The 13,737-nt window shown below is 39.8% G+C and overlaps 1 protein-coding gene and 1 long non-coding RNA gene across 2 annotated transcripts; one reads left to right on the top strand and one right to left on the bottom strand.

Annotated features, from left to right (window-relative positions):
• Positions 1-249: 249 nt before the first annotated feature.
• Positions 250-1,191, top strand: LOC121765034. The gene is made up of 2 exons (XR_006042706.1): positions 250-343; positions 962-1,191. It is a non-coding gene; the product is annotated as an uncharacterized LOC121765034 (long non-coding RNA).
• Positions 1,192-2,893: 1,702 nt separating this feature from the next.
• LOC121764284 (alkane hydroxylase MAH1-like) lies at positions 2,894-13,474 on the bottom strand. The gene is made up of 3 exons (XM_042160329.1): positions 13,122-13,474; positions 3,878-5,147; positions 2,894-3,369 (listed from the first exon to the last, which is right to left on the bottom strand). The coding sequence occupies exons 1-3, from the start codon at positions 13,472-13,474 to the stop codon at positions 3,046-3,048; spliced, it is 1,947 nt and encodes a 648-aa protein (XP_042016263.1). The 3' UTR covers positions 2,894-3,045.
• Positions 13,475-13,737: the final 263 nt, after the last annotated feature.

Here is a 13,737-nt window from a genome sequence, read left to right as displayed (position 1 = left end):
AAATGTGTGCATGAGATTTAAAGTAATATGTAGTGAGAATAGGGAAAGAAAAGAAAGTAACTCCTTGTATTAATTTAGCTTATGAGGTAAGCTTCGTATTTAGCTTACGATGTAAGTTTCGTATTTAGCTTACGAGGTAAGCTTCGTATTTAGCTTACGAGGTAAGCTTCGTACTTAGCTTATGAAGTAAGCTTCGGTAAATATATATATAAAGGAGTTGAAAGAGATTAAAAAAAAGGAGGGGGAAGAGAGAAATCCTACACTTATGAATTTTTGAGAAGATCAAGGAACGTAGATCAAGAAACAGGGACAAGGGCACGGCTTGATTATCTGTCCTAATCAGGTGTGTATAAATCACACTTTTAGTTTTACATGTGATATGTGGTTGATTGTTATATGTTGAATTGGAATGAATTATGTGATTATATGGTTGAAATTGATATGATTATGAATTATTTGATTTTGATGGTTGAATATGATATGAATATTTGATCGTTGAAATTGAAATGTTTGTTTAGATATATTGGATAATTTGATGGAATATGATAGAAATATGTAATTGATGTTTTACATATGGTATTGAAAGTACATGAATCATGTGATTAAAGAGGATCTGTGACAGCCTTGTACTGGATCTGAAATATAGAGGGACCTATGAGTCCAATTACAGAGAGGCCTTCGGGTCAAATACAGAGGGACCTATGAGTCCAATTACAGAGGGACCTTCGGGTCATAGAGGTATCCCGGGCAGATCCCAGACTTGACTGTTACAGAATAATAAACTGAATAGAGTGACATATGCATATGAATATGAAATGGTTTGTTTTTAAATTATGTTATATATTGTTTCTGATTATATGTATTGATAAAAGAATATGCTTGATGTCTGTATCATGGGACATTAAAGGTGGAAATTTATATACACTGAGTTGTGGCTCATATAAACCACTAAAATTTTCAGGAATAAGATAACAGTAAGTTTTGGCTGACGTGGGTTATAGGAACTCCAAGTGTTATCAGGTTCGGCGGCTGACGCATATTGGCAACCTTCTCCTCCTCATTATTTTGCATGTAGATAAATGTATAGTATATAGAGTGGTGAGAGGGTTCCACTACTTTATAAGATATTTTGAAATATGTATCGAATAAGTGTTGGTTTGAATTTATATAATATGAGTGTTTTATGAATTAGATTTGTGTATTGATTGCTTTTATGTTAAGGAATTTATTTATAGTAAGTGCATACGTCATAGGGGTTGAGTTGTCACAATTTATTATCATTTTTCCAAAACGAGTGCATAAAATGAAATGACTCAACTACCGTGGAACGGAGGGAGTATAATTTAAGGCGCAAAAGAAAGCGTTTCTAATTAGAGATAAATCAACTTAAGTTTTTTACTTTTTAGGATGCTTTCACATGCATCCTTTAATTTTAGTTGGACACCAACAATAAAGACGTTTTTTGAATCGTTGGTGATATATTTAGAAACACAATTTTGCATCCTTTAATGCATTAAAAACGTCCTTAACGAGATTTTTTTGTTGTAGTATGGAGTATATAATACTCCCCCCGTTCCACATTACGAGTCCCATGGCTTTTGTACATTTGTTTTATAAAAATGATAATAGATAATTAAAGTGGAAAAATGGTAAAATAAGAAAGAGATCTTCTCCACACTATTCTCTCTTACTTTACTACTTCTCTATTTTAATTATTTATTATCATTTTTATAAAACGAGTGTAGACTAGCCAACGAGAATCCTAATGTGGGATAGAGGGAGTATGGAAAAAACAATCAAGTTGAGGGTCGCAAAACAACTCCAATTTAAAGAAATAAACATGGGACGATTTAGTTACGGTTAGAAATTGGGTTTCTAACGAAAAACTTGGTACAATTAGGTCAGCTATGTTGATAATAACAAATAGTAAAATTATAATTGAAAATTAATTTAGTTATAACAGTATTAATTTTTATGAAATGAAATCATCAGTTGATCTAAAATTTGTCAATTAGCAGGCTTAGCATGGTTGAAGTAATTATAATTAGTTCAACCATAATGCAACAAGTCGTAAAAAATAATTAGTACTCCTATATAGACCTGAAAAACAGTGATAAGGTTGGTAAACTTATACATCCAAAATTTGGTAGCACCACGCAGCAATTGACAATCATAACGTGTACTTATTTAACAAGATTTAATTTCAACATAGCTTCAAGTTTTCTTTTGCGGGTGGTAAAATTATAGTACTAACACAAAATGAATCGCATCTTCGTATACCCTTTGAGAATATCAGAATTTTCCAATTCATTCATGCATCTTATCTTTATTATATGGACTACTAATATAGAACATTATTTGTACATTTTTTAACATTTCAATTCCAATGTCTCTCCATTCTGTATGTCAATTTTATTTAATTAATCTAAGCTCACCATCATATTTCATTGTAAACTATGAGCATAACGGTTAACATTAAAACTTTCTAGAAATCCAAGAGCAAGATAAGACAAACATTTATTCAATTCGTGAAGCCGATGTATATAGTTCTACTTTGGGAAAATTAAATTCAAGATTCCTAAAATTTGCTAGGACGTAAATAATTAATTAGAAACTCAATTTTTTTATAAATAAATAAATATGAATTTAAAAATTACGTTACAATAGATTCAAACTCAAAACCTTTAATTTTAGACATTATCACACATTTCTGAGTCTCTGACGGTATATTCACCACTAGATTCTATAGTTGACAATAAGAATTGATGGCGCCCATCATAATTAAATATGCGAGGATTAAAATAAGCTCAGTTAATTAAACGTTTACTATTATTTAAATTCTGCATATAGCAAACAAAAAGTAACAAATTTGCAACAACTAATTAGAATCCACTTGTCATCCAAAACTTTCAATAAATCAACTTTATTTGCAAATAAAGATCCACGGATAAAACAAAAAATACAATGGGTATCACAAATAAAAAATAATTAATCATAAAAAGAACAAACATATACAACAATATTCCCAAAAAAACAACCATAATTTCAACTAGTCCATCTCCTGTTAACCTTAACCTTGAACCCATGCTTCATGTAGAGAATAACAGACACATTAGGGGCAACAGGGTGACCCTTCACCACCTCAACCTCGTAGTTATGGATGATAGCCGCAGCCACCGATTTCAACTGTGTCAGAGCAATTTCTTTTCCAAGACAAGTCCTCGGCCCCGCGTTGAAGGCCAAGAACTTGTACGAGGGCTCATACCTCACCGTGCCCCGCTCCGTTATCCACCTCTCCGGCTTAAACTCGCCAGCATCCGGCCCCCACATGTACTCCATCCGCCCCATCGCGTAGAGCGAGAACATCACCTGTTGGTGATATATTTAGAAACAACTATATAAGTTTCCTGGGTAATGATATAATGCAAACTGCATCTTTCCTACAAACTCCAAACTATAATCTAGACCGTTAGATTTCAAGATCTGATGTCAACGTAACACAACGTCAATCGGTTGACAATGTTGAGATTTTCTGTTGACGTTATTTGTTATCCGTTGAAATCAAATCTTGAAATCTAACGACCTAAAATACAAACGGCATCTTTCCTACAAATTCCAAACTACTATTATCTAGACCATTAGATTTCAAGATTTGATGCCAACAGATGACAAATAACGTCAATAGGAAATATCAACACAACGTCATTTGTTGAATGTTATTTGTCATCTGTTGACATCTAATCTTGAAATCTAACGTGTCAGATCATAGTTTGAAGTTTGTACAATATTTAGAGTATGCATTTGATTCGATTACATCCCTAAGTTTCATTATCACTAATTGGTTTTAGGATGTGACCATATGGATCTCTATCATTACCTTCATACTCCGGTTGACACCGTGCCCACTCGGAAGCACCACGGGCTCCACGGGGGCCTTGTGCTGGAACGGAACCGGTGGGTACAGCCTCAGAGTCTCCAGAAGCGCGCAGTGCAAGTACACAAGGCTCCGAACCTCCTCCGCCCCAAAAAGCCGCCACTTCCCGCCCCCGGCCACCCCGGCCAGCTCCTCCCGGATCCTCCTCTCCGCCTCCGGGTGCGTCGCCACAAGCCACGTGAACCACGTGAGCGCGGAGCTGGTGGTGTCCCGCCCCGCTATCATCAGGTTCAATATCGTGTCCCTCAGGAACACATCATCGTCGCAATCCATCCCCGCCTCCGCCTCCGATCCATTGATGTATGACGTCAGCAGATCAATCCCCTCTTCTCCTTTGTCTCCATATTTCAACAACTCATCGCGCTTCATCGATATGTATTTGTTTATGACTCGGTCGAGCACTGCCCGTGCCCGAGTCATCTGCTTCTCGTGCCCAAGCCCGAGAAACTGCTGAAGCCTCCAAACCGTCTCGGGCAGGCAATGGCGCATGAAAATAGCCTCCTCCGCCTCGTCCATGGCCCGGGAAAACGGGACGTCGGGCAGCTCAGTCGACAAACATCCCGGGTCGAAACCGGTCACCAATCGACACGTGGTGTCGAACGTGAGCCGTTGGAACAAATCTTGCAAATCAAACACGATACCGTTGCTCGAAAAGTGGTCCAGCACGGGGACGAGGCCGGACTCAATTTTTTCCTTCGTCGTCTCGATCAGGAATTTCCTGAACCGGTGGTGCCCGATGAGGAAGCGGGCGTGCTTCCTCTGGGCGCTCCACGCCTCGGAGTCGGAATTGAATATCCCGTCTCCGAGGACGTCGAAGATTTTCTTGAACTCGGGGCCTTTGGGGAAGTTGGCGAAGTTTGAACTCATGACAAAGTGGACGTTGGCGGGGTCGGCCGTGAGGACGATGTCCATGTCGGCGAGCCAATGGCCTCTGAGGAGGAAGGTCCCGCCAACGGCGCTTAGAAGGTCCACGCAGCGGTCGTGGACCCTCTGGACGTGGCAGAATAGGCTCGGGAGCATCCCGAGCAAGGGCCAGTTCCAAGGTAGGCCATTCATGTTCCTCCAGCACCAAACCAAGAAAAGGCATACAATTGCCAATGGTAACAACATTTCTAGATACCCTATTGAAACCATCTTGATTGAAATTTTTTTAGTGCAATTTAGGAATGGGTTGTGATAAAATTGGAGTATAAGAGGAACAAAGCTAGAGTGACTGTATTTATATGCATTAATGTTTTGGAGTGTAAGAATATATAAAGATTGAAATTGGGTTAAATAAAATAATGTGATGGTTGGATGACTTAGTTCTAGATTAGCAAGGTAGCTTATCCGTTAATTCACATCGTGCTCCACTAATTCAAGCTACTTTAAACAAACGGTTTTTTACTAACACAAGTACGCGGTCATGGAGATTTAATTAGGTATGAGTAGTTGAAACCGATCATCCTATATGTAAATCTACTGAATTGGATTTTTTTTTGTGGTAATTGATAATTACATGGCAAAATCAAATATTACATTCAGATCATCCACAATAGGAAGGACTTCCCCACGGACTAGTATTAGGACTTCTCAAAAACACCTTCTGCCACGTCACTAGGACTTCCCACCCCACTGCCACATCACTAGAACATCCCACTACACAATAGTGGACAAACACTAGGACATCCCGGCGGACAAGCACAATAATAAAAATTCACAAATTCACAAATACGCAATTACAAAATTAAAATTTCGACACGAATATGGGGGGAGAAAGTGCAATAATAATTTTATTAAATAAAAAAATTAAAATAATACAATGCAACAAAAAAAACAATTTAAACAAAGTTTAGTATTCCTTGAATCTTTATAGTTTGCTGCTAGCCGAACGGGGGTCCGGGAGGCGGAGTGCCCCCGGCCCGACGGTATGATATGTTTATGTTTTAGGCCTTCATTTTCGACGATCGTTGTGCATGATATGAAGTGCAATGAGCCGGATATACAGAGTTGAAATTAAAAAAATAAGTAAAAAAAAATCAAAAATCAAAAATACAAAAATGATCTCGTCCGTCGAGGACCCACAATAGCGGACGAGCAGACGACCGATAAATCCGACGGACGAGAGGTCGTCTGTCTGGCTCATCCACGAGCCGCTCGCCGGTTGCAATAGTGGACGAGCGGCTCGCCGGTCGCTCGTCCACTATTGTGGATGTTCTCATTGCACAATTTAGAGGTATTCCAGTTCTTTCAATGTTGAGGTTGCTTTTCTCGACAATCTAGCTTTTATCACTAATATTCGAATTCATTTTCTCTTATATACTCATCTTTTTTTGTTAACACCACCCCCCCTAACTGATACTACAAATATTTTCGGTAACTTTGATATAATTAAAATATTATTCTCTTCGCTCTTTTAAAATTTATTACTTATTTCTATTTTTGTCCTCTCTAAATATTATTTTCAATAACTGATATAATTAAAAAGTTACTCACTCCGTCTCTTCAATTTGTCACCTTTGACTTTTATCATTTATAGTAATGGAACTCACATTTCACTAACTTATTCTCACTCACATTTTATTATAAAATTAATATATAAAATATGACACATATGTTACAAAATTTTCAACCTATATCCTTTTAGAGGACCCACAACCGTGCTCTTGCCAACGAGCACGGTTGTGGGCCCGGCGCAACTATTCCTACCCGCTCTTAGGCAAGAGCACAACACCCACAGCTGTGCTCTTCCGCAAGGATGAGCACAATTCATTTTAAATAAAAACATTTTCATAACATTAAAATTCATTAAAAAAACCGAAATAATATTACAAATTACAAATAAAATAAAAAAGACATAATTAAAATCCTAAAAAATAAAAATTACATAATTAAAATCCTAAAAATTAAAAATTACATAATTAAAATCCTAAAAATTAAAATTACATAATTAAAGCTAAAAATATACCCGTGGAAGACTACTCATCCGGCGGCACTACCCCCAATTATTTTTGGAGGCCCAATATCATGGCCTCGTGCGATCGAAGTTGCGAGGGGGTCATAGTTGACCTATCGGCCATATTGAGTTGGGCCAAAAGGGTCCACAACGAGTTGGTGGGGGGTGGAGGTGGCGCATAGGGAACAGGAAAGGGAGCGGGGTGGGGAGCATCGCCGGATGGAGTCGCGGCGCGACGGCGGTTGGCCGCCGCCTTCTTCCTTCCTTGCGGTCGGCGTTGGGAACAGCTCGGGCCGGCGTCGGGGCTACCCAAGTTAGCTCCGGCGAGTTGACTAATCACGTCTTCGGAGCCGGAGTCGGATAGGGATACCGACCTTGACCGTTTGGAGGAGCCGCTAGAGGAGGATGTTACGCCTCCCCTATACTTCGGATGCGACCGCGTCTCCTGCCAAATGTTGATGTACTTGAACGCCTTGTAGTTCATGGATTGGTAGGTCGACATGGCGGAACTGATGATATCGATCTCGCTCCGTTTGCTCCCCGCCGACCGCTCTTCCTGGAGGTAATACCCCTGGAACTTGTTAATTTCATCGTTGGCTCGATAGATGGCGTTGCGCTCAATTGTTCCCTCCGGCCGGTTTTCATTGTACCGGCGACAGATGCGCCACCAAAAGTGATCGCCGGATTGGTTCGTGCCAACCTCCGGATCTTCGGAGATCTACAAATACGCCTTGAACAATTGCTCCCTCTCCGCCGGCGAGTACGGTGTGCGGACACCGCGAGTAGGAGGAGTCGGAGTTTGGGAGGGGGCGGTCGACCTCGCTCTAGGCTCGGGTGTCCACCCGTATCGCCCTTCAGGGGCATCTTGGTCGTCGATTGGGTATGGCCGGTAGCCACCCGGAACGCCCGAACTTTGGGTTTGAGGAGGGGCCGAATATTCCGTTTCCGGACTAGGAAACGGTTGTGAACCGAACCACTCGGGGTTCCAACCGTGGGAGTCCGGGGGGTTATTGCCTTGGCCGGACATTGGTATGTTGTATGTGTGGAAGAAAGATTGAGAATGGAGATGAGAGAATGTAGATAAGAATGGTGATGAGAGAATGTAAATGAGAATGGAAATGAGAGAATGTGGTGTGAATTTTTGGGTGTGAAAGTGGGGGTATTTATAGATAAAAATGTGTATTTTTGGGGGAAAAATAAAAAAAAAAGTGGTAGAAAATGGTAAAAAAAGGATATATATTTTTTGGGAAGTGGAAAAATATTTTTTTTATTTTTATCAGTTTTTTAATTAAAACCCGATTTTTAATTAAAACAAATTATTGAAAATCACACAAAATACGGAATTAAATTTACGACACAGATACAGGAAAATCCAATAATTTTATTTAAATTAAAAAAAAGTACATTTAAAAAAATTACATAATTAAAAAAAAACTAACGTCGTGCAGTCCTCCGCGCCCACAACTCTTCAATTAAATCCTTTTGGAGTCGAATATGAGCATCCGTTTGGCGCATATCGGCATGTGCTTGGAGGAGGCCGGCTTCATCGTGCGGTACCCCCCTTCATACGTTGGGGGCGGCCATGCCGTGGCTTGGACCTGCTTCATTATCGTCGTTGGCCCAACTAGTCAGTTGTACACCTTCATCTTCGACAATCATGTTGTGCATGATAATACAGGCGTACATTATATCAGCAATGCAGTCGATATGCCACAAATGCGTTGGACCCCTAATTGCCGCCCATCGAGACTGGATCACACCAAATGCGCGCTCCACGTCCTTATGCGCCGACTCCTGCCGTTCCGCAAAGTAGGTCTTCCTCTCATCTGATGCGCATCTGATAGTCTTCACAAAGACGGGCACCTAGGGTATATCTCATCCGCCAAGTAGTAGCCCATATCATGCCGGTTGCCGTTGGCGACAAAACTAATGGCTGGACCGACGCTCTGGCACTGCTCGTTGAAAAGCGGCGACGAGTTGAGGACGTTGAGGTCGTTGTTCTACCCGGCTATCCCAAAATACGCATGTCAAATCCACAGCCGGTAATCAGCTACGGCCTCGAGGATCATCGTGGGATTCTTTCCCTTGTAGCCGGTCGTGTAGAACCCCTTCTAGGCAGCGGGATAGTTCTTCCACTCCCAATGCATACAATCTATGCTGCCTAACATACCCGGGAACCCATGCTTCTCCCCATGCATCTGCATCAGATCCTGGCAGTCTTCGAGGGTAGGGCTTCGAAGGTACTGATCACGGAAAATTTCAATCACGCCATGACAGAAATACTTCATACATTCAAGGGCAGTCGTCTCACCAATGTGGAGGTACTCGTCCCACATGTCTGCCGCGCCTCCGTAGGCCAACTGCCTGATTGCCGAAGTGCACTTTTGAATAGGTGTGTGGCCGGGTCTGCCAGTCACAACGTGCCTGAAGCGGAAATACAAATATCGATGCTCCAAGGCGTTAACAATACGCATAAATACGGCTCTGCTCATCCTAAACCAGCGCCTGAAAAGGTTGGATTTGAAGCGTGGCTCTTGTGCGAAGTAGTCTTCGTATAGACGCTGATGTGTAGCTACGTGATCACGATCAATCACTGTTCGGCGGTGGACAACTGGTCGAGGTCGAGGTACCGCTGGCTGCAAGGCCCTCTGCATCAGCCGATCAATCTCACGGTTCGTATAGGCCTCTAACGCTTCGTTCATTCAACGTTCGTACTCCTCAGCATCCCCACCACTACCACCACTACTACCACCAGCGTTGCTCATTCCCCGATGTTGATCTTGTACAGAAATTAAGATAGAGAGAGTACTCGTTAAAACAAGTGGTGCGAATGAAAATGACGTGCAAATCGCGTATATATAGTGTTTTGAAAATAAAACCAAAAAAAATCCGCTCGCCGGTCGCTCGCCGATCTAGGCTGCAATAGCGCCGAGCCGATCTGCGAGCGCCCGGGAATCGGCGTGCGCTCACCGAAATTCTCGCCGATTTGGCGCTCGCCAGTTGCAATAGTTCGGCGAGCGCCAAAAATCGGTGAGCCGGTGCGCTCGCCGCTATTGTGGATGCTCTCATGAATTGGTGGCAGTTTAAAAACTTTTTGATTTTTTTAATTAATTTTAAAAAAGTCAAATATAAATTCAATATATAAAATAAACTAAATTTTATTATGGTACACGCGAGTTGGACCCATGAACTAATTAAAACCTATATTTAAAAAATTTCCTTGTTATACAAATAAGATTAATATAGCTATATAATCGTGCTTATTATTAATACCATATGCACTCCTTCCTTCCCATAAAAATACGTCATGTAGGATTAACACGAGTTTTGATGCGTAATTGATTAAGTAAAGAGGAAGAGAAAAAATAGTTGAAATTATGTATTGATGGTGGAGCCCAAAAATCGGTGAGCCGGTGCGCTCGCCGCTATTGTGGATGCTCTCATGAATTGGTGGCAGTTTAAAAACTTTTTGATTTTTTTAATTAATTTTAAAAAAGTCAAATATAAATTCAATATATAAAATAAACTAAATTTTATTATGGTACACGCGAGTTGGACCCATGAACTAATTAAAACCTATATTTAAAAAATTTCCTTGTTATACAAATAAGATTAATATAGCTATATAATCGTGCTTATTATTAATACCATATGCACTCCTTCCTTCCCATAAAAATACGTCATGTAGGATTAACACGAGTTTTGATGCGTAATTGATTAAGTAAAGAGGAAGAGAAAAAATAGTTGAAATTATGTATTGATGGTGGAGCTCATACAAGTAAAAAAAAGAAGAAAAATATTGTCATAAATAGATATAGACAATTTCAATGGGACAGATGAAAAAAGAAATATGACCTATTTCTAAGTGACGGATGAAACATAATGATTTAATATGTAAAATAAAGTATGATAATTAAAGGTAAAAATATTTAATTATATTTAATACTTGAATAAATATAAAATTTAAGGTAAATTTAAGTTTTAAATGATGAAATTTGATACTCCCTCCGTCCCATAAAAATATAACCAATGAGTATGACACGGGAATTGAGATAAAATTGGTAAAGTAAGAGAGAGATGAGGAGATGATATGGTAAAGTAAGAGAGATGAGGAGAATGATAGTTAAATTAGAGTTAGTGGATACTGAGACCTACATTACTAAATTGATATAACTTTCCAAAAATGGAATGCACATATTTTTGTGGGACGGACGAAAATAGAAAGTGCACATATTTTTATGGGACGGAGGGAGTGATTTTTATTTAAATTTTCATATATTTTAATAAATAATTTATTATTATCATATTGTAAAATATCAATATAATTGTATTGATATACTCGTGTAATTATGTTCACAATTTCACATACTTCTGTCTTTGTATTTATTTTTAATATACTATGTTTACATTACGAGAATAAAAAAAATTACTACTAAATTCTAATAGAATGATGATTTTTTTTTGTTTGACCACAAGTGTACTACATCCGCATTTGATGGAATCAGACTAATCCTGTTTGACCGAGTTTGCAGATTAAGACCGAAAGTATCTTATCCCTTACCTAAAGGTCACCACAACTCCATGCTGTCAACTGCATTACAATCCGTTGATGATGATTTTACTCTATCGCTGATATACTATCTACTTACATTGATACTGATAGCATTAATTTTGCTACTTATTTTAAAATCTAATATAATTAACTAATCTTAGTTATGCATTAAGAGTTATTTGCACGTTAACATGACTCTATATAATTATTCTAAATACTTACGAATCATATATTATAGCTCTTCAAATTTATACTCTAAATATAATTTCTTTAATTTGGTGTTCAAAAGGAAGAAATATGTTAGACAAAATTTATTAGAGTTAAAGAGCATCCACAATAGTTCGTAGACAAGCAATAGCCCAGTCATAGCACAGCCACAAACTCCTCTGCCACATCAGCAGCATTAAATTCCTCCTGCCACATCAGCAGGACAAGCAATAGCCCAGCCATAGCCCAGCCACATCATTAGCACTAAAAATAAATAATTAAACAATCACACAAAATACGGAATTAAATTTACGACACATATACGGGAAAATTCAATAATGATATTAAAAATTTAAAAAGTACATTAACTAAAAAAATAAAAAAAAATAAAAAAAATTGCGCTCGCCGGTCGCTCGCCGATCGGGAGGCTGCAACAGGGGCGAGCCGATCGGCGAGCTCCCGGGAATCGGCGTGCGCTCGCCGAAATTCTCGCCGATTTGGCGCTCGCCGGCTGCAATAGTTCGGCGAGCGGACCGCCGAGCGCCAAAAATCGGCGAGCCGGTGCGCTCGCCTCGATTGCGGATGCTCTAAGTAGTCCTTTCATCACCTATTAATTTAAACTATTTGACTTTGACTCTGATTTATAAAAATATAGAAAAAATGAGTTGAAAAAATTAATAGAACAAGAATCTTTCTTTTATACAGTATTATTAGTTTTTTAATAAAATATTAGTTTTTTAATAAAATATGAATATGATAAGTTAGTGAAATTTGAGGTTTATTATTAGTATTTAGAGCATTTACAATGGATTGTGATGCCCTAGTGCTTGCCACATCAGCATTTTTTAGTCCGTCCCTTTTTTCTGCAATGGTTTCACCCTAGTGTTCGCCATATCAATTAAACTCAATTTGCATTTATTTTTTAATATTGTTATTTTTTAATTTTATTTTTAATTACTAAAATACCAGAATATATTATATTAAACACCACAAATTTTAAGAAACAACTACGTTACTTAATTAAAAAAAATACTAAACTAAATTACTAGATTCATAAAAACCTACCTAGTCATCTAAATTTAACTTGTGGCTCAAATTCTTGATCATCCTCTCAGTCCTCCGTCGTTTGTCCGAATCGGTTTCCTGATGAAGGCTGTTTTGTGCGTCAAGTATAAACCTATACTCGCACACCTCGCAAAAACCACCGAACTCCTGGAGCACTAAGGCCACGACTTCTGGATGGCATCCTCCATGCTCTCACCGCTTCCCCTTCCGTCCCTGTTCTTCATGTAGATATACCTGAAGTTGTTGTCGTGGCCCTTGAGCCGATCCAACACTTGCGCAGCTGAACCTTGGACCGCTTGTACGCCCAATTCGGTTTCACAGAGTTGTATCTGGCCTCAATGCGATCCCACATCTTGGCCGAAGTCTAGTTGTTGGAGTTTATTGAATCCTCCGATATATTGACCCAACAGGTTGCCATCTTCATGTACTCCTCCATGGTGTAGTCAGTACGCCCCGTGGCGTACTCTTCGTTGGGCTCGTCGGATGGGAGTGGTAGTGGGACGGCTGGCGCCTTTTCCTTTCGCGCCATCTTCTTCTTCCTCCTCGGCGACTCAGGGGCAGAAGGTTGCCCACAACTGGGCTTCATGTCCTCAACCCGATACGCGTCGGTGTTGAAGAATGGATCGAACTCAGAGTCAGAAACAAAAGTGGACCCTACAGATCCAAGAGTCTCGACTCGGTAGTCTTCGTGGCCGAGCCACAGGGCGGCGCCGCCGCCGCCGCCAAACATCGGCATATCGTCGTCGACACTATGCGGGTTTGGGAATTGACTCGGATCCATTCTTGAAAGTCTGAAAGTGAGAAAAGAGAAGAGAAAGAGAGTAGAGTAGAGAATATTGTGTGTAAGTGTGTGAAAAGTGAATGAGGGTTAGGGTATTTATATTGGTTATATAAATAATAAAAAAAATTTACAAAATCGTCGGGCTCGGGCGTCGCGTTGCAATGGGCGCCTACAATGGAGGCCAGGTCATGCCCGAGTCCGATCTCGCTTGATCGGGTGCCTAACGGGGCATTCATTGTGGATACTCTTAGTACTCCATCCAC

This window comes from Salvia splendens, chromosome 14 (genome assembly GCF_004379255.2).
Source record: "Salvia splendens isolate huo1 chromosome 14, SspV2, whole genome shotgun sequence".
Lineage (NCBI taxonomy): Eukaryota > Viridiplantae > Streptophyta > Magnoliopsida > Lamiales > Lamiaceae > Salvia > Salvia splendens.
Note: the sequence above shows the minus strand (reverse complement) of the source record. Positions and strands in the feature narration are given on the sequence as shown.

Coding starts and splice junctions, on each gene's coding strand:
- LOC121764284 (XM_042160329.1), bottom strand. CDS start 13,474: ATGGATCCGAGTCAATTCCCAAACCCGCATAGTGTCGACGACGATATG. Junction 5,148..13,121: donor ACTGACTACACCATGGAGGA/GTACATGAAGAT, acceptor ATATAAATACAG/TCACTCTAGCTTTGTTCCTC. Junction 3,370..3,877: donor GTGTCAACCGGAGTATGAAG/GTAATGATAGAG, acceptor TATCACCAACAG/GTGATGTTCTCGCTCTACGC.